A 27,959-nucleotide genomic window follows, 5' to 3' on the forward strand; every position below is an offset into this window, starting at 1 on the left:
AGGCTCTTGTCTTTATATATGGAGACCATAAAAATCAGTTTCTCCTGGAGAAAATGGCCACTTTGGAGGGTAAACTGTATGGAATGATAGATACCCCCCTGAGGCCCCTCCCTTCCCCTCCCCACACCCCACATTCTCTACGCATGACCTCCAAATCTCCAATTTCTCAACCCAGAGTTGGCAACGTTACTTAAACGCTCTGGGCCCCAGATATCTGGAGTGTGCTAGCTTCTATCTATTTCCCATATTTGTATGGAATACCCCAAACCTGTATGGAGATGTCGCCATTTCACAGATATCTCCCCAAACCTCTCTGAGCACTTCCTCTGGAGTGGCAGGTAATACATTAATGGCATCAGCAGCCTGTCCGGTGGATCTTTCTCTTGTCTTCTCATTCCACCGAATGAAACATAAAGCCTTCCAACCTACTAAGGTGCCTTCCTTCAATTTAGGTGCCTCTTCTAAGACCCCTTTGAAGCAGGGTACTTTAAAAACAAAATTCCTTCCTTTTAGACTTTTCAACATGGTTGTGAAGAAGGGTTAGGCTGGGAGAAAGTAATCGGGTTCAAAGGTTACATAGATGACCAGCAGCTTGATCTAAGCTTGCCTTCCTCCAGGCGGGACCTGGAGAAAATGGTTGCTTTGAAATTTGGCTTCTATGGCATCGTACACCACTGCGGTCCTTGTCCTCCCCAGGCTTGACCCCCAACATGGATCCCTCCTGCCCTGCTGGTGGCCCATGGGGTGGGACTTGACAACCTGCACCTCCGCCTGCATCGCCCCAGTCTGGGGGGGGGGGGGGCATTATACTGACCGCGTGTATTACAGCTCATCAGCAGACTATAGCTAGCAGTTCTTCTGGAGAAAGAGTGGACTTTGTACCACTCCAAATCTCCAGGACTGTCTCAACCTGGATCTGGGAATGTTTAACCTAGAGGGACCGGACCACCCTCCCCCCTGCATCCCCTCCCCCATCTTTAGGAATGTTCCCATCCTAAGAAGGCACTGGGCCAAAGTTCTAGGCCAACGGGTCTTTTCTCTGTGCAAGCTTGGATTGTAGCATTCATTGTTCCTGGCTGGCAACTGCAGGGCCCTGTTACTATGGGAACTCCTCAAGGCCTTGCTGTGGGCCTGGCAGGCTTCCCTCCAAAGGGGGTGTCGCCAGTCACCCCCCTGCAGGGTGGCCAAAGAGGCGAGGGGAAGCCTCAGTCTCCTCTCATTGTGTGGAGGTGGGACCAAGAGGAACTCTTCCTCCATTTTGCACAAGGAGGGAAATTACGTAGGGGAAATTACGCAGGAGACTCGCCTGCAGAGGAGGCAGGCCTAAGCAGAACAGCCACCAAAGCCTTCTGACTTTATCAAAAAAACAGATGGGGGTGAGAGAATTAGAAAAATGGGGCGCTCCAGACCCGAAGGGCGAGGCGCCTCCTCCTCCCCCCCCCGGGGAACCGTGGAAGGAAGGGCTTGCACGCGTGGGAAGAGGCGGCGTGGCTTCCGCGCTGGGCGGGAAAGAAGGCAGAGAAGTCGCGACCAGGCGGCCGAGGGGAGGCCGCGGGAAGAATGGGCCGAGGAGAGGGAACGGAGAGCAGAAGCGATCCGAGCAGATGGGAGCAAAGTGGGAGGGGTCCTTTGACGGCAGAAGTGGAAGAGCTCTGTTGCATCAGCAGGAAGCGGCAAAGCAGGTAATGGCAAGGGAGTAATGACCCTCAGGGATGACCAGTGGCTGGCCCTTGGAGACACACTGCCCAGAAGGGATTTCCAACTCGGGTGTAGTGTTGGTGCCGTTTTAAAGATGAAAGTTAGCTCACTGGGGGACCTTGGGCCAGTCCCGCTCCCTCAGCTTTAACCCGCCTTGCAGGATTGCTGTTAGGGCGAAATAGAGGAGAATGGCTTGAACTGCTTGCAGTCCCATGGCGGAAAAAATGCAGGGTCTAACAAGAAGATGTGAGAATGCAGTTGCATGCTTTTATGGGTGCCCCTTGGAGAGAAGAACTGGATAGCTAAGCAAATGCTTATATCGGTGGTAAATTCACCCAGAGTAGTTATTTCCCTTCTCCATCCCAGTTACTAAGCTAAATTTGGTCTTTTAAAGGTGTTACTGAGTTCAAACTTTTATTTAATGAGTTTGTGGTACCCTGCTTTTCCTCCAATGGGAACCCAAAGGGCCTTGGAAATTTTCCAAAGCAGCCATTTTCTCCAGGGGAACTGACCTCTGTGCCCCAGAGCTCACTCATAATTCTGGAAGGTCTCCAGCCACCACCTGGAGGTTGGCAGCCTTATGTGCAGGTTAGTTTACTCCCAAAAAATCCATTTCCTCCACTTGTAAGGCCACTGACAGGGGAAATAGCCTGCTGTGACATGCTGTTCCTTGAAATGCAAAGCTGGAAAACAATTTGAGTGTATACTTGCCAGACAACATGGTCTTCACTTTTTGGTAAGAATTAATCGCAGCATCCCGTGAAGAACCGGGCGGGGAAAGTTGTGTGCCTGCTACCAGAGTTCTGTAATAAATAGCCCCATAATTGTTGCCTTTTGGGGATTTCTGTCCGTTGTTAATTACTAGTATCTGATCTGTAGGCTTCAGGCCTGCTGCCCAGGTTGTTTCCAGGCTGAATTCTTAGGCCAGGCTACCTGGAGGACTGTCTCCTCCAGCAAGGGAGAGGGCTCTTTCAGGGTGGATCCTTGCCTGTGGAAGGACACTTTCTCTGAGGCTTGCTGGAGCCGAAAATGCAATCTATTCATTGCCAGACTAAGACATTTCTTCTTACCCAGGTTTTAATTAAAGGGCTGATTTAAAAAAAATTGTTTTCATGATCTGCTTCTCATTCTAGCCTGAGAAAAGTTTTATGAGCCTCGTATAAATCTCTATGTGTTTTATGGTCTGTTGTTATGGAAGTTTATTTGTTAGAATATTTATGTTGTTCTATATTCTTCGGATTTCACTTTGTAAACCACCTCCAGCGTGTTGCATTGAGAGAGATCACAGAAATAATCTCAAGGAAATTAAAATGTTTAGGAACTGTCTGCATGCCTCTAGATAGGAAGCCAGATTCCTAGGTGTCTACTAGCCTTGTTGATCAAGATGTCATGATGCCTTCAGGAAAATCTGCTTAATGCTAGCTTCTGACAGATTTTTACAGATACAGGGAGTGCTCCAACAACTGCATGCATAGGAACAACCAAATCTGTAAAACCCAAAACAAGTGGATCTTGCTTGTGTACCTCATGATGGAATTCTTGGTATTTTGCTTTCCTCCTAAGGTTGCCAGGTACCCCTGGGCCACTGGCAGGGTCGGGGTAGAGCTGCCAGATTCAGGTTGGGAAACTCCTAGAGATTTTGGGAGGAAGGCTGCAGAGGGAAGGAAGGACAGTTCTGCTGTCGAACTCAGGGGAACTGAGCTTCACAGTCTGGAGATGAGCTGTAAATCCAGGAGATCCCCAGGTCCTGTCTGGAGGCTGGCATCCCTATTTCCGCCATATACTTTTCACTGTTACTATTATTATTTACAAAATTTGTACCTCATCTTTATGTCCTTTTGAAGGGCTACTTAGGCGGTAAACAGTTTAGAACTTACATCATTAAAAGTCGCATTAAAACCAACCCCTCTCCAAATACACATAATTAAAACAATTAAAACACAGAATTGAAATACATAAGAAACAATCAAACAGTGATTAAAACACAGGATGGCGGGATGATTGAGGGAATGCCAGATGAAGCGGACAGCAACAGATGAGGACAGCCGAATCTCACTGGGAAAAGCATTCCAGCATTTTGCTGCCAGGGCTGAGAAGGCTCTCTCCCCGGTTGATATCTCCCCAGTGTCAGAAGGCAGAGGCAATCAAAGCAGGGACACCAAGAAGAACTGTAGTGGCCTTGCTTAAAACGTTTCTTCATTTGCTGCAGGGGTTGGTAGCCTTTCTAAGGCTGCAGCCACGTTTGGAATTCTTTTTTTTTTTCATAAGCTTTTATTTTATTTTATAATACCCGAGAGAGAGAGAGAGAAGGGGAAAATGTGGGACATCATAGAATCATAGAGTTGGAATGGACCTCCTGGGCCATCTAGTCCAACCCCCTGCACTATGCGGGACACAACCCTCTAGCTCATCCACTCTAACCTGCCACCCCCTTGAACCTTCACAGAATCAGCCTCTCTGTCAGATAGCTATCCCAATTTGGTTGGATGTAGATGAGAAGGCATATTGTGCCAACTAACCATCTAACAAAAAAGAATGCTGAGCAGTACATTTTGATCAACTGACCTTACAAAATAGGCTATTAGCCCTCTGCCCAGTGTTGGCTTGTACTTTGAGGCTGCGGTAACAAACCATGACACACAACAAAAGCTTCCAACAAGCTCTTCTCACATTTTACAGATGTCCCTCTTCCTTTAAAATAAAAGATTTATTTTTATTATATGAAAAGTGGAATAGAAAAAGAAGAAAATGAAATAACATATTACAATAAAATCACTGCCAAAATTCAATGTTTTTTTTCATTTCCTTAGTTTATACATTTGTATACTATTTTTATATAGTCTATGTAATGATGCTACTGCTCTTGGAATTCTTCTGTGGGTCTGCTGATTACACTTGTCAGCTTGGCCATAGGACATAGCTCTCCGGGTTTATCTAACCAGGCCGTAATCTTAGGCATCTCCTGTTGTTCCCGGAGCTTTGCCGTTACAATTCTTACTGTAGTGGTTGCATGGGGGAAAAAATCTTCAGCCTGACATTTGGAATTCTGATGCTACCCAGTGGGCGCAGTTACAGCTTAATTTAAGTAACACAGGGTAGAGCCTTGCGTTTTGGCTCCAAGTGCTGCCAAAGTAGTTTTTAAAAATCTGCACAGCCAATCAAGTCTCCAGTAGTCGACCTCACTAGCCAAAAAAGAAGAGCTGGGCTTTTTGCAAAAAGGTCAAAAGGTCCTTGCAAAAAGGTCTTGGCATTTCTAGTTAAAAGGCTCAGGTAGAAAATGATTTGAAAGACCTCAACTTGAAACAATGGAAAACTGTTGCAAGTTTGAATAGAATGGCCTTTCTGAACTTTTTATCATTAAGAAACCCCTGAACCATTCTTCAGGCTTCGAGAAACCCCCATAGTGGCACGATTGTGCAGAATATGGTTCAGAAGCAGTGCTGTGGACATGCCCACCCAGGGCCCCTCCCCTTCCCACCCCCTCCAGGCCCATCATTGGCCATGGAGAGGGCAGGTTGACCTGACCATATAAGGTCATATCACCCAATAAAGGTTTAACAAATTAAAAAATACATTAAAATTAATTAACTTCTACCTATTCAGGAAACCCTTCCAGGGCCACCAAGAAACCCCAGGGCTTCACGAAACCCTGGTTGAAAAAGCCAGGTCTAGGGAATAGTGACATTGACATGTGTCCATGTAACTTTTTGTAGGGCCAAGCCCAATAAGACCATGCTACAGAAATTAGTGGTAGATCTTATCTGCAGAGGTTAGTAGGGCTGCAGAAACATCTATGCCAGCTCTTGTGAAACTATACCAAATTTCTCATTCTGATCCAAATGACTGGGGCTGTGTGACCTAGTTTTGTACTGCAAATTTGTACTGGTGCATTTTAAAACCCTGACTGGCATGTTAGACTAACATTAAAAGCCACTATCACAATATGAATATTGTTAATTTAGACTGGAGAAACCTGAGTAAGAAGCTTGCTGGGCAACTTTGGACGACAGCTGTGTCTCAATCTAATCTAGCTCAAAGTTAATTAAAGGTAAAACATTGTAGCCTCTTGAAAATTCCCTGGAGGGGAGGACAGGATACCAATATTTAAAAAGTGGCATAAGCTTTTTATAGGCCTATGCCTACTGTGACAGGTCTCTGCAGTGCTGTAGTACAAATTAATTTTTTGGCTGTTGCCTTATTTATTTAATGTTTATATCAAGGAAGCTTACAGAAATCAGGGTCTACCATGCCACATAAAACACATTTGAAAAAACATAACAAGACTACAGTTAGTATGTCAAATACATACTCAATTATATCAATATATCTAATTCTCAACATGGCAAAATTTGTGAATACTTAAATCTAGAGATTAGGACCATGAACAGACAAGGCATAACCAGGCCCAACATAGCTAAGAGACGCCTATCTGAATATGTTCCTCCGAGGGCACTGGATTCAGAGTCTGCAAATTGTCTGGTAGTTCCTGGCTCCAAAGAAGTCTGACTGGCCTCAACCAGGGCCAGGGCCAGAGAACATCATGGCCCTAACAGAAATATCACAGTTCTGTAGGGCCTATAAGATGGAGCTCTTCTGTCAGGCCTATGGTTGAGTCACCAACATAAATTGAAAGCAAATTAGATAGCTCTGACCTTCTTCCCCCCAAAGAAGAACATCAATGAAGACACCACCAGTTGTTGTTTCATTATTTTGTTAATGCTTTTAATGCTTTTAAATTTTTACTGTATTCTTGTATTTATCCATATTGTGAACCGCAGGTCCGATAAAGACAGTTGATAAATGTGTTTAATAAACAAACAAACAAAGGTGGGTGAGGCTGAGAGAGCCCTGACATTCCTGCTTGTTCACAGAACAGTTTTATCAGTGCCGTGGCGAGCCCAAGGTCACCCAGCTGGCTGCATGTGGAGGAGTGCAGAATCGAACCCAGCATGCCAGCATGTCTGCACTCCTAACCACTACACCAAACTGGCTCTCAACAGAGTCTCAATAGAGGAGAACTGATTGTTTAAAGTATAAAGATATATTAATTACTATGGGCAACTAAAAAGCTGGGACTTATTCAAAAATGAAGGGAAGAGTATTGCCTGGTTTGAATGTCTGCAAATAATGGCAAAACTGAAATCAGAGCTAGAGGGTTTGAGAAGCCTTATTGGTGAAATGACAGCATTTGAAACTATTTTATTTCAAGCTAAATCCCACATCCAAGGACAAATACATACTCTCTTGTTGAAATATGAGACTGAGACTGAGCAGATAAAAAATTGTATGATTAAGTGGATGCAGAATTTAAACCATAATCTCTCTCTCGAGGAATGGGAGCAGCTTTGGAGGGAAAACGTCAAATTTATGAAACATCAATTATTGAGGGAAAATTTGTATAAAATGTCTTATAGATGGCTTATAATGCCAAGTGATCAGCAAAATGTCCAAGCAACATGATGGTAAATGTTGGAAGTGTTATAAAAAGTTGGTTCTTTTTATCATATGTGGTGGAATTGTAAGATGGTTCGGAAATTGTGGATTAAAACTCATGCTATATTAGAAAAAACGTTCAGCATTAAATTCCCTATGTACACTCATTATATGTTTTAAGCTTTATTCCTGCGAATTTCCCTCGTAATGCTGAAGAACATTTTCCTAGGCAACAATCGTGGCGAGAATTGTAATAGCCCAGCATTAGAAACATTATGAGTTACCTGAGGTGACAGATTGGCTCAACAAATTTGGAGAACTAACCTGATGAGCGTAGTAAACAGGAGACCTGAAGAATTTCAGGATCATTGGCACTTCTGTGTAGATTACATGGATAAGTAGGTTTGAAATTTGTATTAGGTTAGAGAAGCAACAGAAGAGTATAATCATTTTTGTAATATCTCTTTCTGTACTTTTTCTTTCTCTTTTCTATATGTTTAATCTGAAATTAATAACTATGGGGCAGAAAGAATCTCTACTTCCTATTTGAAAAAAAACACATCCAGCATGAAATTATCCAATCAGGAGGGATCAAACATGCCACGCCTGCACAAGCACACACACATGCAGTAATTTCAGTGCTGTAACACTACCTGGTTTTTTCTCAATGGTAGGTAGAATATCCCCCTTCAAGGATCGCTGCCTTGCCGTGGCAAGGGGGCTTGCGTAGCTCAGTGAAGCTATGAGCTATGCCGTGCAGGGCCACCCAAGACGGACAGGTCATAGCTGAGAGCTCTGACAAAAGGTGATCCACTGGAGAAGGAAATGGCAAACCACTCCAGTATCTTTGCCATGAAAACCCAATGGACAAGTTCAAAAGGCAAAACGATATGATGCCAGAAGATGAGCCCCTCAGGTCGGAAGGTGTCCAATATGCCACTGGGGATGAGCAGACGGCTAGTACGAGTAGCGCCAGAAGCGGCTGGGCCAAAGCCGAAAGGACGCTCAGTTGTGGAAGTAACTGGTGGTGAAAAGACAGTCTGATGCTGTAAAGATTTTTATTCCATAGGAACCTGGAACGTCAGATCCATGAATCAAGGCAAGCTGGACGTGGTCAAACAAGATATGACAAGACTGAACATTGACATTTTAGGAATCAGTGAACTAAAATGGACAGGAATGGGTGAATTTAATTCAGATGACCATCAGGTATACTACTGTGGACAAGAATCTCGCAGAAGAATGGAGTAGCCTTCATAATCAATAAGAGAATAGGAAAAGCAGTCTTGGGATACAATCCCCAAAATGACAGAATGATCTCAGTTCGAATCCAAGGCAAACCATTCAACATCACAGTAATCCAGGTCTATGCCCCAACCACTGCTGCTGAAGAGGATGAAGTTGATCAGTTCTATGAAGCCCACAACACCTTCTAGAAGCAATGCCAAAAAATGTTGTGCTTATCATCATGGGGGATTGGAATGCTAAAGTAGGAAACCAAAAGATAACCGGGATAACAGGCAAGTTTGGCCTTGGAGTACAAAATGAAGCAGGCCACAGGGTGGTAGAATTTTGTCAAGAGAATATAATGGTCATAGCAAACACTCTTTTCCAACAACCCAAGAGACGACTCTACACGTGGACATCACCAGACGGTCAATACAGAAATCAGATTGACTATGTGCTCTGCAGCCAAAGATGGAGATGTTCTATACGGTCAGTAAAAACAAGACCAGGAGCTGATTGTGGTTCAGATCATCAGCTTCTTGTTGCAAAATTTAGGCTTAAATTGAAGAAAGTAGGGAAAAGCACTAGGCCCCTCAGGTATGAACTAAATCATATCCCCGACGAATATACAGTAGAGGTGACAAATAGATTTAAGGAATTAGATCTGATAGAGTGTCTGAAGAACTATGGACGGAGGTTCGCAACATTGTACAAGAGGTAGCAACTAAAACCATCCCAAAGAAAAAGAAATGCAGGAAATCAAAATGGCTGTCTGAAGAAGCTTTACAAATAGCTAAGGAGAGAAGGGAAGTGAAAGGCAAGGGAGAAAGAGAAAGATAAACCCAATTGAATGCAGAATTCCAGAGAAAAGCTAGAAGAGATAAGAATGTCTTCTTAAATGAACAGTGCAAACAAATAGAAGAAAACAATAGAATGGGGAGGACCAGAGATCTTTTCAAGAAAATTGGAGATATGAAGAGAACATTTCATGAAAAGATGGGTAGGATAAGGGACCACAATGGTAGGGACCTCACAGAAGCAGAAGAGATTTAAAAAAGGTGGCAAAATTATACAGAAGAACTATACAAGAGCGAGCTTAACATCCCTGATGACCACAATGGGGTAGTTACTGACCTGGAGCCAGACATCCTGGCCTTAGGAAGTCTGAGCAACAATAAAGCTGCTGGTGGTGACAGCATTCCAACATTCCAGTTGAACTATTCAACTATTCAAAATCTTAAAAGACGATGCAGTAAAAGTGCTACACTCAATATGCCAGCAAATTTGGAAAACTCAACAATGGCCACAGGATTGGAAAAGGTCAGTTTACATTCCAATCCCAAAGAAGGGCAATGCCAAAGAATGTTCAAACTACCGCACCATTGCACTCATTTCTCATGCTAGCAAAGTTATGCTCAAAATCCTACAAGCTAGGCTCCAGCAATATGTGGACCGAGAACTTCCAGAAGTACAGGCAGGATTTCGAAGAGGCAGAGGAACTAGAGATCAAATTGCCAACATACGCTGGATCATGAAGAAAGCTAGGGAGTTCCAGAAGAACATCTACTTCTGCTTCATTGACTATGCTAAAGCCTTTGATTGTGTGGAGCACAACAAATTGTGGCAAGTTCTTAAAGAGATGGGAATACCAAAGCATCTTATTTGTCTCTTGAGAGACTTATATGCAGGTCAAGAAGCAACAGTGAGAACTGAACATGGAATCACTGATTGGTTCAAAATTGAGAAAGTATACAGCAAGGCTGTATACTGTCGCCTTGCCTATTTAACTTGTATGCGGAGCACATCATGAGAAAGGCAGGATTAGAGGAGTCACAAATTGGGATCAAGATTGCAGGGAGAAATATCAACAACCTCAGATATGCAGATGATACCACTCTAATGGCAGAAAGTGAAGAGGAATTAAAGAGCTTGTTGATGCGGGTGAAGGAGGAGAGTGCAAAAGTTGGCTTGAAACTCAACATCAAGAAAACAAAGATTATGGCATCCGGCCCTCTGGATTCCTGGCAAACAGATGGGGAAGAAATGGAGATAGTGACAGATTTTATTTTCCTGGGCTCCAAGATCACCGCAGATGGGGACTGCAGCAAAGAAATTAAAAGACGCTTGCTCCTGGGGAGGAAAGCTATGGCAAATCTAGACACAACCCTAAAAAGCAGAGACATCACCCTGCTAACCAAAGTGCGTTTAGTCAAGGCTATGGTATTCCCAGTTGCTATGTACGGCTGCGAAAGTTGGACCATAAGGAAGGCCGAGCGTCAAAGAATTGAGGCTTTTGAACTCTGGTGCTGGAGAAGACTCTTGCGAGTCCCTTGGACTGCAAGGCGAACAAACCGGTCAGTCCTCGAGGAGATCAGCCCTGACTGCTCTTTAGAAGGCCAGATCCTGAAGATGAAACTCAAATATTTTGGCCACCTCATGAGAAGGAAGGACTCCCTGGAGAAGAGCCTAATGCTGGGAGCGAATGAGGGCAAAAGAAGAAGGGGACGACAGAGAATGAGGTGGCTGGATGGAGTTACTGAAGCAGTAGGTGCAAACTTAAATGGACTCTGGGGAATGGTAGAGGACAGGAAGGCCTGGAGGATTATTGTCCATGGGGCCGCGATGGGTCGGACATGACTTCGCACCTTACAACAACAAAAGGTAGAATATATACTCTGCAATTCCCAAGAGAAAATCAGGGGGGGGGGAAATGTGCAGAGGCACAGGATTCACAAAAAAGCCACACCAATTTGAATTCATTGACAAACAGAGCTTTCTGGTTTTCCAACTCATAAGCTGTGTGTTCAGAAAAGGTCTAAATTAAGAGTTTATTCCTGGGTATAAACAAGAACTGAGAGAGACCCAGCAAGTTTAGATGCACAATTCTTCAAATAGATTGAAACACTTTCATTTTTATGCTAATTTACTGCTTATGCCGTTTGATTCTAACTAGCCCTTCCTGGCAACTAAACCTCCCCTCCCCAACGGGCATGTCCTTTTCAGATACTCACTTTATGTGGGAATTTGAAATAAAATCATAGCCCCCCCTCTCTGGGGGAAATACTGAGGTTACCAATAGGGTTGTGTGTGTCCTGCATAGTGCAGGGGGTTGGACTAGATAACCCAGGAGATCCCATCCAACTCTATGATTCTATGATTCAATCAAATAACCAAATATTGTGGCATAGCATGCAAAGTATGACAAAATTGAGTCATTGGAAATTGGCCCTAGGTAATCCTGATACGTTTTTATAGTTTTATAATGTTTTAAATGTTTGATTTATAAGAGTTTTTACTGTTGAGCATTTGTGCATTGCCATGATTTGCTAGATCATGGTTTTGAAAGTTGTGTGGGTTTTTGTAGCTGTCGTGGAGGAAGCCGTATTACATAAATCTAAATCTAGCCTCTGTGTAAGGTTTTAGGAAGTCTTTTGCAATGCATCTGAAGAAGTGTGGTAGGGTTGGGCGCGGTGGTGTCCAAATCGGACGTTCCAGGCCGACTTTGTTGATCTTAAAGGAGCTGGCAGACTCAGACTTAGTTCTCCAAAGTTTAATCCTGAATATATGTTTTCGTGTGCCTGCACTCTAGGGTTTTACGCGGCAGTGTCTGAATCGGCCGTTCCATGCTGATGCAGCCAGTGCCACGCCGCAGGAGGGAAGGGGAAGCGTGAGCACTGGTACGCAACTTGATGGAGCTCCACGGCTGCATGTGTGCGCCGAGTTGCATGCTGGCACTGGAACGTCCCCCCCTCCCCCCATGGTGCAGCACTGGCTGAGTCGGCCTGGAACGTCCGATTTGGACGCTGTCGCGCAAAACCCTAGTGTGCAGGCACACAAAAACTTATATTCAGGATTAAACTTTGTTGATCTTAAAGGAGCTGGCAGACTCATACTTTAGTTCTCCTGTGTGTAGCGTCCTGTACATTATTGGCGGGTGCTGCCACTGAAGAATAGTATTCCAATATTGAGCAAGGTTGAAAAACTCTGGCCTTTGTGGGGAGGATGGTCCAAATGCCCAACCCACATGGTTTGACATATGACTTGGCTCAGGCAACTGGAGCATCATCTGCAGGGGAAACAGGCTGAACAGTTGCTTTAACACCTATCCTCTCTGCCATCATGATTGCAGTAGCATAGCAGAAAATAGTTGCTTTGATCTTTATGGCATTACTAGAATTAAAGCCATTGTAGCTGATACAACAAGCGCTAGCGGGGGGGGGGGGGGAGGAAAATCGCAAAGAGAGAGGCAGGTAGAAAGGAAGACAGTAATTAAGATAGAGAGAGCTTGGCATTGGGAAGAGTAAGGGGAGGGGTTGTTCAGTCTGTAAGGGCATGAGGTTGAATATGTGCGTTGTGTGGGGGGCTGTGGTGGTGTGGTGACAAATGAGATCGTGGGTGTGGAGAGATGGGTGTCAAGAACCTGTGGGTTGGAATGTCCGTTGAGTGTGGGAGAGGACTGACCTTTGGGAATTGTGGCATAATGGTTAGAGATGAGCTTTCCAGAGCCATGTCTTCAGATATGTGAAGGGAAAATCAGACTGGAGACTCTTCTTAGGGGAAGATTACATGGAGACCCATTCCTCCCAGTTCTGCGTTCAACCTCATTTCCCTTCTTGTGTGAATTAGGCTACACACACTGAAATGTCCCCCTGCCCTAATCCACATGGGGTAGTCACAGTATACAGGTGTCTACCCTGCTCCTTCTTTCTGCATTTTTTTACTGTTGATATAATGTTATGTGCCCATATACTTCTTTCACGTTTGCTCCTTAGAAGAAAAAGAGCTGGATATTTTTGTACCTTGCTGTTTACTACCCAAGGGAGTCTCAAAGCTGTTTACAAACACCTTTTCCCTCCCTCGCCCTACAATAGACAACCTGTGAGGGATGTGGGGTTGTGAGAAGTCCCCACTTCCAGACTTCAAGGAATATGTTTAGACCATGGACAGCCAACCTCCAAGTGGGGCCTGGAGATCTCCTGGAAATGCTGTTCATCTCCAGACTTTAAAGATCAACTCCCCAGGCAAAAATAGCTGCTTTGGTGGGGTGACTGTGTAGCATTGTATCCCACTGAAATTTAGGGATACCAACCTCCAGGTGGGGTATAAGAATCCCCTGGAAGTACAGCTCATCTCCAGGCGGATAGGATGAAGGGAAAGGTCTCTCCCCTCACATGCATCCCTTCAAAAGGTATGCCCACAGCCTCAGACACAGTCTGTTGCTTGGCTGGTGATGTCTGCCCTTCTGAAGCCTGAGGCCTACTGCTGGCAACTGCAGTATCTTTTGTTGTCCACAGGGACAAGTTGTTGCCTAATGGAAGTGGATTACCTAGTTTTCCCTAGTCTACTTTCCTGTAAAGCTAACTCCACTTGAAATTCTGGGCCACTTATGCCTTTGACCTTACAGGACCTTCCTGGCAAATACTGGTTTTTATTTACCATGCCAAGCTTGAGAAAAGTCACTTCAGTTCCCATGTCTCTTCAGCCATTTACTTGTTCACTATTTATAGTTTCAGGCTGTAAATATTCTATATTTAGATCTTCCTGCACTTTCCAGACTCGCAGGACTGATGCTCTGTCTGAGCCCCAAAATACAAATATTTGCTGGTAAGGGCTTGCTGAAGCCCAAAGCCCAGGAGGGACACACCTGCACCACTCGACTCGAACACCAGTCTGCATCATCTCCAGATCGCTGCTTATCTCTAGATTATAATTATAATGATCAGCTCTGCAGGCAAAAATGGCTACTTTGGACTCTGATACTAAACCAAAAAAGGAACAAAATCCAACCTTAACAGGTAGGAACTCAAAAGTTGAGCTGAACAATAAAAATAATGTAAAACTTGTTAATTATTTATTATAGTGCACAGTTAAATATAGAATAAAAACATCTTAAAAACTATACCGAACTAACAACACATAGGACCAAACGCGTTTCGACCCTTCCGGGTCTTCCTCAGTGGTCAAAATTATAATAATACACTATATAGCACTCTCTATAATGCGTAGCTGAATGGTTGAGTGGGGACTGTAACTTATGGCTCCAACCAATATGTATAAATCATATCCTTTTTGGAGACCAAGTCCTATGTTATGTTCCTAAAGTCACCACTCTTCGCTATCATTAAGTTCTGTACTCAGAGTATATTCTCATGTGCATCAGAAAAAGCTATGGACTTTGGACTCTGAGACATTGTACCATTTTGCAGTCCCACCTCCAAACCACCACGAATATTTCCCACTCTAGCCAACCTCCAGGTGGGTCCTGGAAAGCTCTTGGAATTACAGCTCATCTGCAGACTATAAAGATCTACTCTGCAGGCAGAAATTGCTGCTTCGGAGGATGGACTCTGAGGTATTGTAATGTTTTGAGTCCCCACCTCCTGTCCTCAAGGAATTTTTCCAACCCTGGGTAGCCAGCCTCCAGGTGGGGTCTGGAGATCTCCTGGAATTACTGCTCATCTTCAAACTGTAATGATCAGCTCTCAAGCCATAATGACTGATTTGGAGGGTGGACAGGGCTGTTGTGCAAAAGAAACATTTGAGGCCCCCTACACAGGATGTTGTGGAGATGAAACACTTGAGGCCTACTGCACAGGGTGGTTGTCCAGATGACACAGGAGGCAAAAGAACTTCCACAACAGCATCCAGTTCCATCTGCACAACAACCCTGTGCAGTAGGATTCAAATCTACAGAGAGTTGCTTGGCTGCCTCTTCCCTCCAGCAGCGAGGTCGGTCAGAACAATATTATAAGTGATTAAAATGATTTGGATGAGGGAATACTTATTAAATTTGCAGATGATACTAAACTGGGAGGGGTAGCAAACACAACTGAAGACAGCAACAGAATACAGGATGATCTTGATAGGCTCGAGAAGTGGGCTAAACTGAATAAAATGAAGTTCAACAGGGACAAATGTAAAGTTCTGCTTTTAGGTAGGAAAAACCAAATACACCAATATAAGATGGGGGAGACTTGTCTTGCCAGTAGCACGTGCGAAAAGGATCTAGGTGTCTTAGTAGGCCATACATTGAACATGAGTCAGCAGTGTGACTCAGTGGCTAAAAAGGAAAATGGGATTTTGGGCTGTATCAAACCGAGTATCGTGTCCAGATCACGGGAGGTGATGGTACCGCTTTACTTTGCTCAAGTTTGGCCTCACTTGGAGTACTGTGTTCAGTTTTGCGCACCCCAATTGAAGAGGGATGTTGACAAACTGGAATGTGTCCAGAGGAGGACAACAAAGATGGTGAGGGGTTTGGAGACCAAGACATATGAAGAAACGTTGGGGGAGCTTGGTCTGTTTAGCCTAGAGAGGAGACAACTGAGAGGAGACCTGATAACCATCTTCAAGTATTTAAAAGGGTGCCATATGGAGGATGGAGCAGAATTGTTCTCTCTTTCCCCAGAGGGACAGACCAGAACGAATGGGATGAAATTAATTCAAAAGAAATTCTATCCGGAAGAAGTTAGAGCGATTGACAGTTAGAGCGATTTCTCAGTGGAACAGGCTTCCTCGGGAGGTGGTGGGTTCTCCATCCTTGGAGATTTTTAAACAGAGGCTGGAGAGCCATCTGACAGGGAGGCTGATTCTGTGAAGGCTCAAGGGGGTGGCAGGTTACAGGAGATGAGTGATAGGGATGTGAGTGTCCTGCATAGTGCAGGGGGTTGGACTAGATGACCCATGAGGTCCCTTCCAACTCTGTGATTCTGTGATTCTATGATTAAGTGAGAAGGGGCTCTTCTGTGGCCTCCCTGCCAGCCAACTGTTTGGCAGAAGGGAAAGCTTTCCCCCCACCGTTAAAAGGAAAGCACAAGTCCCCCCACAGACTCCTCTGCATTGCTCTCGGAAATGCCTCCCTCGCCTCAGTCAGGAGCTGTTAGAGGCGCCTTCCCAGCAGGCCTGAAGGGAGGGGGAAAGAGTGCACTCACCAGCCACCTGCCACAGGTAAGAAAATAAATAAATATTGACCATGACTGGTAGAAGAATCAATGAGGGTGGAAGAATATTTAACTACCTTCAAAGGATCCTATTCTATCTACCCTAACCTGAACAGAGTCAAAGTGAGCAGAGTTGTTGGATGTGACAGGTAGGGGCGGGAGATGCAGCCTGATTGGGCTAGTTTGGCTGTTGGGTTCGAGTGCCAGTGGGGCCTGGTCTATCCGGACATGGACAGGGCCCAGACAGGTCCCAGACAGTCTCCGCCCAGGAGGGCTTTTCACAATTATATAATAGAGCAAAGATACTCGTCTAAGGTCACTTCCCTCCTGAGGCTCCACAGCTCATGTTTCCAGAAGTTTCCCAACTCAGACTAATTTTTGTTCGTTTATGCTGGGATTTGTACCCTGCCCCTTTTAGCGTCTGTATAGCTAGATTTTCCAGTTTCATCTGTCAATGCTGCAGAATAATTTGGTCTTATAGTAATGCTCAGTGAATATCCATGGTTGGTATCATGCCTACTGAACAAGCCCAGCACCAGGTTTTAATTGACCCCAGGCAGAGTGTTCCCAGGGCTCTGGCAGCTGCACCACCTTAGGGCACTCTTGCACTTGTCATCATTTTAACAAGTTCGCTGTTCAGTGCTGCACAAACTTTAATTCCTTGTGTACGGCTAGTTCCATCAACACTGCTGTTAGAATTCCCTAGATTGGAGTCACTCAGCCCTAGTAGAAGAGGGTTAATATCAGGGTAGATTATCTCGGAATGCTTTAAATTAAATCAGAGAACCCTAACCTTTTTTTACCCTGTGGGCATCCTTGGAAGTCTGACTCTATATGGTGGGTGCAGCTGCAAAATGGCTGCCATTGGAGACAGCCAACTCAAAAATGGCTGCCCTGGCTTACCTTCATTGTGTTTCAGTGCTAGAGCCACTGCTTGTCGTGCAGAAGGTCTCAGGTTCAACCCCTGGCATCTTCAGTTTAAAAAGATCTGACAGGTGATGTGAAGGATCTTTGCCTGGAGAGCTGCTGCCATTCTGAGTAGACAATGCTGACTGATGGACCAAGGGGAGGGGTCTGATTCTGCATACGGCAGCTTCCTGTGCATATGCAATGATGATTCTTGTGTTTGGGGTTGTTATTGTTGTTATGTGCAAAGGTGTGTCCGACCCATCGCGACCCCATGGACAATGATCCTCCAGGCCTTCCTGTCCTCTACCATTCCCCGGAGTCCATTTAAGTTTGCAGAGTGTTTGGGGTATCTGCAGCCAAAGCAACATCTAAGGGATTGCCTGTCTGATTAGATCCCCCAAAGAATGCTATGGTTGGCTATGGCCAACCAATTGGTTGTCTCTAGCCCCAAAGAAGTGTGACTGGCCTAGACCAGGGCCAGGGCCTTTTCAGAACAGGCTCCTGGAGAACATCAAACCCCTGATAGAGCTAGTGCAGCTCTGCAGGGCCTGCAAGATGGAGCTCTTCCACCAGGGATATGGTTGAGGCCAGCATGCCTAGAAGAGCAGAACACCAGATGGGCCTCCCCCAGCAGCTCAGGGGCTCCTATGGGGATTCAACAAGCAATGACTCAGTGCAGGATATCTGTTGTTTTTGTAGTGTTGTATAATGCTGTACGCAGCCCCAAGATGACAGATTCAAGAGGGGCAGCCTGTAGATCAGCGGTTGTCAGCCTGGGGGTCGCAATCCCCCAAGGGGTCATTTGACCTTTCCCGGGGGTCATGGCGGTGGTGGAGGCGGCATGGCACTGGTCTCCTTTGTGCTGCCTTGGAGCTCACCGAGGTGGCGCCGAAGAGGCCAGCGCAATGCCGCTGCTGCCGCCACCTTTCCTGTCACGGCACCTTCTCGGCACCACCTTGATAAGCTCCAAGGTAGCACGGAAGAGGCACCATGCCGCCGCCACTCTGGCTGCCTCTGCTGCTGCTTTGCGACCCCTATAGCGGGCGCAATGGCACCGTGTGCGCGCACATGTGAGTGCACACTGCCGCTGCCACCCTTGCTGTAGGTGTCACTGTGCGGTGGTGGTTGAGAACCGTTGAGAACCGTTGCAGTAGATAATCAATCAATCAATCAGTTTCGTTAGTTGGTCAGTTATACAGACAATTATCCACCAATTTTCTAAAAACACATGCAATACTCCACATAAGGTATTGACAGTCACTAGAGCCTCTTGTGGTGCATGGTGGTAAGGCAGCTGACATGCTGTCTGAAGCTCTGACCATGAGGCTTGGAGTTCGATCCCAGCAGCCGGCTCAAGGCTGACTCAGCCATCCAAGGTTGGTAAAATGAGTACCCAGCTTGCTGGGGGGCAAAACGGTAATGACTGGGGAAGGGAATGGCAAACCACCCTGTATTGAGTCTGCCAAGAAAACGCTATCAGAAACATCTTATAGATTGAGTTGAAATTAATTGATAGCCATAGGCCATTTCAAACAGATTAAAAGGAATGTACAAAACAGATCAAGATTTGAATATAAAACACATGAGACAAAAGAAAATTTAAACATTGTCAAATAAATGTCTTACAAAATATTGTATTATTAACCATATAATAATGATAGGATTGGGGCCCCCCTCTTGGAAATAATCAACCTCTCTCTCTCAACATCCATTGCTGAAGAAACCATCTCTGGATCCATGGGAACCTGCCAACTACCACCCCATCTTGCATGGAGTGTTTATGAGGGAAATGGTAGAAAGGACTGCCACGGACCAAATATCAGCATTCCTGGATGAAGCTTCAGCCCTAGATCCATCCCAATCTAGTTTCTAGCCTGGCCATGGGGTCGAAACAGTACTGGTTGCCCTTATGGATGACCTCCATTGCCAGCTGGACTGAGGTGGGTCAACACTGCTCATATTACTCAACTTCACAGCAGCATTTGACTTAGTTGACCATCTGCTCCTAGCTTGCCTCCTCACCAATGTTGGGATATGTGGAACTGATCTCCAGTGGCTGATCTCCTTTCTCCAGGGTTGTGGACAGAGGGGAACAGTTGGAGAGAAACAATCAAACCGCTGCAAACTCACATGTAGATTTAACATCTTTATGCACCCTCTTGGCCATCTGGTATGGAGGTTTGGACTTGGGTGCCATCAATATACAGATGATACCCAGCTCATCCTCCTGATGGATAGTCACCCTAATGTCTTTAGCCAGATGTCTGGAAGCTATGACAGTATAACTCAAGTAGAGCCATTTTCCAAGATGGAATGCCTTGCTACAGTGATCCATACAATGGTCACTTCTAGGCTGGCTTTCTGAAACTCACTCTATGCAGGCCTACCTTTATCCTTGACCTGGAAACTACAAATGGTCCAGAACATACCCGCCAGTGTTCTCACAGGAACACCTTGGAGGGCCTATATCCAGCTCATGCTCCAACAGCAATAATGGTGACCAGTTGAATCCCATTCAGATATGCTCACTCCACAGGGTTGTGGTTGTGATGTTACTGTAAATTTTTTTTCAGAGAATCAGATTTTTGCAAATCATAGAATCATAGAGTTGGAAGGGGCCATACAGGCCATCTAGTCCAACCCCCTGCTCAACGCAGGGTCAGCCTAAAGCATCCAAGAAAAGTGTGCATCCAACCTTTGCTTGAAGACTGCCAGTGAGGGGGAGCTCACCACCTCCTTAGGCAGCCTATTCCACTGCTGAACTACTCTGACTGTGAAAAACTTTTTCCTGATATCTAGCCTATATCGTTGTACTTGTAGTTTAAACCCATTACTGCGTGTCCTCTCCTCTGCAGTCAATGGGAACAGCATCCTGCCCTCCTCCAAGTGACAACCTTTCAAATACTTAGAGGGCTATTATGTAGAAACATAATCTGCTGCTGCCTCCCACCTTAAACAGCCGCAGGAGAAATGGGTGCGGTGGTGGATGGTGAGAGCGAGCACTGAGTCCCATCCACTGTGCTGCTGCCACCAACTTTGCCACCCATCTTCCAAGGCTGGCCCCGCACTCCTGATGGGCAGCGGAGGCGGCACAACGATCGGGGCTCAGCGCCAGGCTTGGCCCAGCTGCTGCCTCCACCACCCATCTACTGTGGCCAGCCCCACCATCTACAGTGCGAGTTTAACAGGAAAAGATGTGGCAGCTGGCCAAGCATGCACTGAGCCCTGCTTGCTGCACTACCGCCGCATGTCTTGCAAGGCCAGCCCCATACTCCTGACATCTTCCTTTCCATCTACTGGTCTACTTGCTGGAGTGGGACAAATGGATGTCAGGTCTATAGTTATTTCCATTTCAGGGAGCACACCATTAGATGTGTTTCCACATCAACAAATGTTGGCCTATGTTATAATTACTGTAGACGATGCCATATTATTGATGACACAGCTTATATTGTATTCTGTTACAAAACTCACATTCTCTGTAAACCACCCTGATCTGCAAGGGAGGGTTGTGTGTAAATCTAAATAAGATTTTTTAGAATCATAGAATCATAGAGTTGGAAGGGGCCATACCGGCCATCTAGTCCAACCCCCTGCTCAAGGCAGGATCAGCCCAGAGCATCCTAAAGCATCCAAGAAAAAAAATTTTTCCTGATATCTTCTGGAGTATTTGCCAGTCCTCCCAATTTGGTGTCATCTGCAAACTTGATGAGTGGTCCCTCCACCCCCTCATCTAGATCATTAATAAATCTGTTAAAAAGTACTGGACCGAGCCCTGAGGTACCCCGCTACTCACCTCCCTCCAGTCTGATGAAACACCATTGACAACAACTTGTTGAGTGCGGTTCTCTAACCAATTCCCTATCTACCTAACTATCTGAAAATCCAGATTGCAGTCCTTCAATTTATCCATCAGAACATCATGGAGAACCTTATCAAAAGCTTTACTAAAATCCAAGTTAACATCAACCAAATTTCCACGATCCAGCAAACCTGTCACTTGGTCAAAAAAGGAAACCAGGTTGGTCTGACAGGACCTGTTCGAGACAAATCCATGCTGTCTTCCTTGGGTCACCACATTGTCCTCCAGATGTTTGCAGATCGCTCCCTTTAATATCTGCTTCATTATCTTCCCCACAACAGAGGTCAGACTCACTGGTCTGTAGTTTGCCAGGTCATCCTTCCTCCCTTTTTTGAAGATCGGAATAACGTTTGCTCTCTTCCAGTCCTCCGGGACATCTCCAGTCCTTAAAGAGGTCCTGAAGATGATGGACAAGGGTTGTGCAAGTTCTCTGGAAAGTTCTTTGAGCACTCTCGGGTGCATTTCATCCGGCCCAGGGGATTTGAACTCATCCAGTGCAGCTAAATGCCTCTCGACAACCTCTCTATCCATGTTAACCTGCCACCCAGACACTGTCCTTTGGCTATGGCCATCTCTAGATGTGCCTAAACACTTTGACCTGTGGAAAAAAACAGATGTAAAATAGGCACTAAGCCTTTCTGCTTTCTCTGCATCTTCCATTAGAGTTTGTCCATCCGCACCCAACAGTGGGCCTATTGCCTCCTTTACTTTACGTTTGCTCCTCCCATAACTGAAAAATCTTTTCTTGTTACAATGGGCTTCCCTGGCCAATTTTAGCTCACTCTCAGCTTTGGCCTTTCTGATGATTGATCTACAGTGCCTAGTAACCTGTAGGTACTCTTCTTTAGAGCTCTGTCCTTCCCTCCATTTCCTGAACATTTCCCTTTTCTTTCTTAGTTCCTCTTGAAGTTCTCTGTTCTTCCAAATAGGCTTCTTAGAGCTCCTGCAGTGTTTTCATCTTTCTGGGATAGTCGTTGATTGAGCGTGCAATAGCTCTTGTTTGAGTAGCACCCACCCTTCACATGCTCCCTTCCCTTCCAGCATTCTCGTCCATGGTATGACACTCATCATATCTCTGAGTTTATTAAAGTTTGCCCTACGAAAATCCAACATCCGCGTCTGGCTACAAGCTTCCTTGGCTCCCCATCTCAAAAGGAATTCTATGAGGACATGGTCATGGACATGTTGGTATCTAAATACTGGAGCGCCTACCCCTTTCCTTTCTTTTGATTTGACTGTTATGGAATTTTACCTTTCCATGATTTATCCTTGTCAATTGCCTCACTTTTCACAGAGCTGTCTGGTTGTCCAGCCCCTCATTGTATGTATGTATGTATGTATGTATGTATGTATGTATGTATGTATGTATGTATGTATGTATGTATGTATGTATGTATACACACACACACACAGATAGAATATAATCAACATTTTAAAAACTCTGTGCAGCCAATCAAGTTGCCAGTGGCCAGTTATAATCCTTGTGGGCAAAAGCGTCATTTTCTAAAACCGCTTGACGAGTACTAAGAAAGGTACTGGCAGGCACCGTGGAGCCCATGGGTACCATGTCGGGGACTCCGACGTGCCACGAGAGAGTGATAAGCATATTTGCTGTGGCTGTTGCTATCCAAAGCCAGCTAATTTGCTAATGCTCAAGAAGGCACAATTTGTATCTTTTGCTCTGGCCAAAGATGTTCTGGGATTTGTTGTTTATCTAGAACAGGCTTTCTTTTTATTATTATTATTATATTTTTATTTTCATCATCTTATATATGATAGAAATAATTGGGATTGCGCGATTCGGCAGCCAAAGTGGCAATTTCCACCCATAACAGCCAGCGCCGCACCGCCCTGGCTGCTACGGGTGGGAACGGTCTCTTTGGATGCCGAATCGCCCAACCCTAGAAAGAATACTAAAACAGTAGTAAAATAAATCATTTTACAAAAAACAGGGAAAAAAGGAATGCTCCACAACCCCCAGGCCAGGGACAGGTACCAGTCCGTAGATCAGTCGGTACCGGGCCTCCTCGTCCTCCCCGGCTGATGCCTCGGGGGCTGCCCAGTGGTCGCCATGGCTGGGGCTCCCCCTCAGCGTGGCACTGCGCAGCTGGCAGCGCCCCAGCGGGCGGTGGGAAGTCAGGGGCGCCAGCAGTAAAACAAGTGGAGCAGGGGCTCAGGCAGCGGCGGTGACGTCCCTTGGCAAAAGACTACCACCCCCCACCCAGGCCTCAGTAAAATTGTCAAGCATTGACTGGTCCCCAGTGATAAAATGGTTGGGGAACACTGCTCTAAAACAGTGGTCCCCAACCTTTTTATCACCGGGGACCACTCAACGCCAGAGACCACTCACCGGGGACCACTCAACGCCTTTTACTGAGGCCCAGTGGGGGGGGGGGCTAGTTTACTCCTCTACTCTCAACCACTGCCCTAACGCTCTCTGATCGCTATGGTAATGTTTAAACATCCCTTCAAAATAAGATACAGACACGCCACAACAATGAACATAAGGAACATTTTATTTTCATGGAAATTTTAACTCATGACAATGACAAATCAATGGGAACCCTGAGCTTGTTTCTCTGCAACGAGAGACAATGACACCTGAAGTGTGTTGTAAAGGGCCGGGGGGGGATGAAGTAAAGGGCTGGGGGGAGAAGAAGGCATCCTTCGGGGCCCACCTCCAATTAGTCGAAGGACCACATGTGGTCCACGGCCCACAGGTTGGGGTAAAAAGGTAAAGGTAAAGGTATCCCCTGTGCAAGCACCGAGTCATGTCTGAACCTTGGGGTGACGCCCTCTAGCGTTTTCATGGCAGACTCAATACGGGGTGGTTTGCCAGTGCCTTCCCCAGTCATCACCGTTTACCCCCCAGCAAGCTGGGTACTCATTTTACCGACCTCGGAAGGATGGAAGGCTGAGTCAACCTTGAGCCAGCTGCTGGGATCGAACTCCCAACCTCATGGGCAGACAGATTCAGACAGCATATCGCTGCCTTACCACTCTGCGCCACAAGAGGCTCTTTTTACAGGTTGGGGATCGCTACTCTAAAACACAGCTACTTGTTAGACTTAAGATTTCTGGAAATTATACAATACAGTAAAGTGTGCTCTCCCCCCACCATGTGATGACTCTTCATGTTTTATTTAAGAAGTTCAAATAAGGGCCCCATTGTTCTCGAAAGACATCTTGTTTTCCCATTCACAATCAGTGTTAGTTTTGCCATTTTGGCTAGGTCTTCCAGTTTATCTAGCCAATCGTCTATTGAAGGTAATACTTGCGACTTCCAGTTCTTGGACAGTACCAGTCTTGCTGCCGTTGTCACGTAGAAAAAAAATGTTCTAGTCTGAGTTGGAAGGCACTGTGATGGTAAACTTAGCAACATAGATTCAGGTTTTAAAGGGAATTTTTTAGCCAGGATTTTCTTCAGGATAGTATGAACCTTAGCCCAAAATTTATAAACTCTTTCACATTTCTACCACATATGAAGAAAGGAACCTGCTTGATCTAGACATTTCCAACATTTATTATCAGAACCTTTTGCCATATTTGCAATTACCTTGGGAGTCACATGCCACCTATAAAACATTTTATACCAATTTTCTTTACGAATGTTGCTATTTGTAAGCTTGGGAATTCTAGACCAGACACGGAACAGGCTTTCTTAACTAGGGTTAAACATTTATCGGGTTATATGACCATATATTGTCATGCTGACTCACACACCCCCATCCCAAAATAGTCAATGATAGGCCGGGGGAGAGATAGGAAGGGAAAGGGCTGATCTAGAACTTACTTTTCCTGTGGCTCAAGCTCTTCCTAGCATTCCTGTGTTTTGTGTCATTAGGAATAGAAAGTTACCAATGGCATGTAATTTGAGAGACCTTTTCTTTTTGCATGTGCCAGATCTACTAATTGTTCAGTTGACTGCTTACCCATTTGAATTGAGTTCCTCCCAGTTTATCTTGATTCTATATAATTATCCTTCTAGATGATGTTCCTTTTCTTTGTTGTTAATATTATACATGCTGCCCGTACTCCTGTAACAACTACATCCATTTTCGATGCCTGTGGCAATCGCCCAACAGTTAGTTACTTGCTTTGGTTGGCAAGTCTGCTTCTTAAGACAAGAACATCTGGACCTCAAAGAAAACTTATTGCAGGTCTTATTAGAAGAAGAAGAAGAGTTGGTTCTTATTTGCCGCTTTTCTCTACCCGAAGGAGGCTCAAAGCGGCTTACAGTCGCCTTACCTTTCCTCTCCCCACAACAGACACCCTGTGGGGTGGGTGAGGCTGAGAGAGCCCTGATATCACTGCTCGGTCAGAACAGCTTTGTCAGTGCCATGGCGAGCCCAAGGTCACCCAGCTGACTATGTGGGGGAGTGCAAAATCAAATCCGCATGCCAGATTAGAAGGCCGAACTCCTAACCACTACACCAAACTGGCTCTTTCATTACTGTAATTTCTGTTGATATCTCTCATTACTGTGATATCTTTTGATATCTTTAATTTTGGATTTGGAGGCAATCTTCCTGCCTGGTTAGTTGTTGTTGTTGTTTTTTTACAGGGATGGCCAAAGTGTAGCTCTCCAGATATCCATGGACTATAATTCCCATGAGCCACTATCAGCATATGTTTCGAGAAGATAGTTTCAGAGATTAGTTGCATTGGTCTACAATAGAACAGCTGGGTCTGAGTCCAAGAGCATCTTAGGAGCCAACAAGATGAGGGTGTTTGAGGGGGAGGGTGTATTTTTGAGAGTCAGTGCTTTGTCAGACAAAGGAAGCTTTGACTCCTGAAAGCTTATAACCTTGAAAAACTTGCTGGTTCCAAATGTGCTTGTTCCGAATTTGCAAAAGTTCCACCTGCTCCTGCAAAAACCAATGGAGTCGCTACGTCATTGTTGTCAGCAGTTTTGAATGGCCCATATGTACAAGACTTCAAGAAATCATAGAATAATAGAGTTGGAAGGGACTTCATGGGTCATCTAGTCCAACACTATGCAGGACACTCACATCCCTATCGCTCATCTACTGTAACCTGCCACCCCTTTGCCTTCACAGAATCAGCCTCTCTGTCAGATAGCTATCTAGCCTCTGTTTACTAATTTCCAAAGATGGAGAAACCACCACCTCCCGAGGAAGCCTGTTCCACTGAGAAACCGCTTTAACTGTCAGGAACTTCTTCTGGATGTTTAGATGGAATTTCTTTTGAATTAATTTCATCCCATTGGTTCTGGTCTGTCCCTCTGGGGAAAGAGAGAGCAACTCTGTTCCATCCTCTATATGGCACCCTTTTAAATACTTGAAGATGGTTATCAGATCCCCTCTCAGTCGTCTCCTCTCCAGGCTAAACAGACCAAGCTCCCCCAACCTTACTTCATACGTGTTGGTCTCCAAACCACTCACCATCTTTGTTGCCCTCCTCTGGACACGTTCCAGTTTGTCAACATCCCTCTTCAACTGGGGTGCCAGTTGAAATGTTGCAAATCATCTGGTGTGGGTTTTCTGGAAAGGCAATCTTTTTTTGATTGTGTGCATTGGCAAACAACACTAAATGGTGCTTATTTTTTCTTGTAATAGGTTTGTATGCACTTTACGCAGAAGCTTGGTTTGCTTCTTAATTTGGAACAGAAATCGGGCAGAGTTGCTAATATTGAATTCCATGGTGTTTGTTTGGTACAGAAACTTAAATACCTACAAGGACTTATGGGGGTCATCTCATTTTTGTCTGTATCTCCTTCCCTCCTGTTTCCTATTTTTATCCTCTTTTGCCATGTCCTCCCCCCTTTCCCAGCATACATCTCCTTGCATCATTCCTCTCCCCTCCATTTTATCCTCACAAAAATCCTTGTATGGTAGGTTGTGCTGGGAGTGTGCGACAGGTTCAAGGACATTCAGTAAGCTTCCATCGCAGAGTGGAGATTTCAACCTGAGTCTTCTAGATTTGAATCTCTAACCTTTATATTACACTGGTTTTCATGTAGTTGAATAGTAGCAAACTGCAAGGCCTACTAGTACTACTGCCACTTTTCTCCCCAGAGTGTTCTCCTGCAAAGGCTGAATCAGATGTGGGAAAGGCTATGCCCTTCCCACTGCCTTTTACTGATAGAAACCAAGGCTTGAAGGCTGTAAATATTGCTGTGATTCCCTAGCATCCTCCACAATGGCCACAACAGATGACATTCATTTTTTTAAGTGCTGCTTCTATTATTTTGAGCGGGTTAACGCTCCCCCCCCAATATTATTCTGAGTTTTTTTCTGAAACTTTTGTTACACATGTAGAAAGATCTGTCTTGTCTGTTTGTCGCTCCGATCTCCAGATTTAAGTACCCACAGAGAGACCCATGTTGAGGATTAGATACATGCTGTTGGGACGGCTAGAGCCGTTTAGTTCAGACAGTTTTCTCTGTTTATGCTCAGATGCATTCCTTATATTCCTGAGTCAACTGATGATTTTGGACATGGGCTTCTCACACTAGTCTGTTTTCTTTACAATTTACCCCAGACAAGTAAACATCTCCTCCTACTTATAGAACCTAACAGGGAGAAAATGCTAGTAATCTTTTTTTTTTTCATTTGGAAGTAGAGGGAAATTATAGATTTATTGAACGCTTGTGGCTGCCAGAGGATGGTGTTTTTGTATATTTCAACAGTACAATACAATATAATATGACCTATCAGCCAAGGGTAAGGTGACCAGATTGTCCCACTTTTGGAGGCAAATTGTACTTATGCTGAAATTTAAAATATATATTACAGTACTATTTTTGCATTCTATGCGTTCTATGAAAAATTTTGTTGCTCCATATAGATCAAATTTTTAATCAAGACCCCCCCCCCCCCGGTCAATGGTGTCCCGCTTTACCAATGTTAAAATCTGGTCACCTTAGC

The 27,959-nt window shown here is 45.1% G+C and overlaps 1 protein-coding gene across 2 annotated transcripts in view; it reads left to right on the forward strand.

Moving 5' to 3' along the window:
• The window catches only part of SPTLC3 (serine palmitoyltransferase long chain base subunit 3), a 116,338-nt gene that overhangs the window by 20,353 nt on the left and 68,026 nt on the right, over positions 1-27,959 (forward strand). Inside the window, exon 1 of one of the 2 annotated variants that reach the window (XM_077316112.1) lies at positions 1,184-1,682. The exons of the other annotated variant lie outside the window; for it this stretch is intronic. Coding sequence (XP_077172227.1) covers positions 1,371-1,682 — 312 coding nt within the window. The 5' untranslated portion in view covers positions 1,184-1,370. Of the gene's footprint in view, positions 1-1,183; positions 1,683-27,959 lie in introns of those variants that run through there. 2 annotated transcript variants of the gene reach the window in all.

The sequence above is a fragment of the Paroedura picta genome, chromosome 1, assembly GCF_049243985.1.
Source record: "Paroedura picta isolate Pp20150507F chromosome 1, Ppicta_v3.0, whole genome shotgun sequence".
In the NCBI taxonomy this organism is placed as follows: Eukaryota; Metazoa; Chordata; class Lepidosauria; order Squamata; family Gekkonidae; genus Paroedura; species Paroedura picta.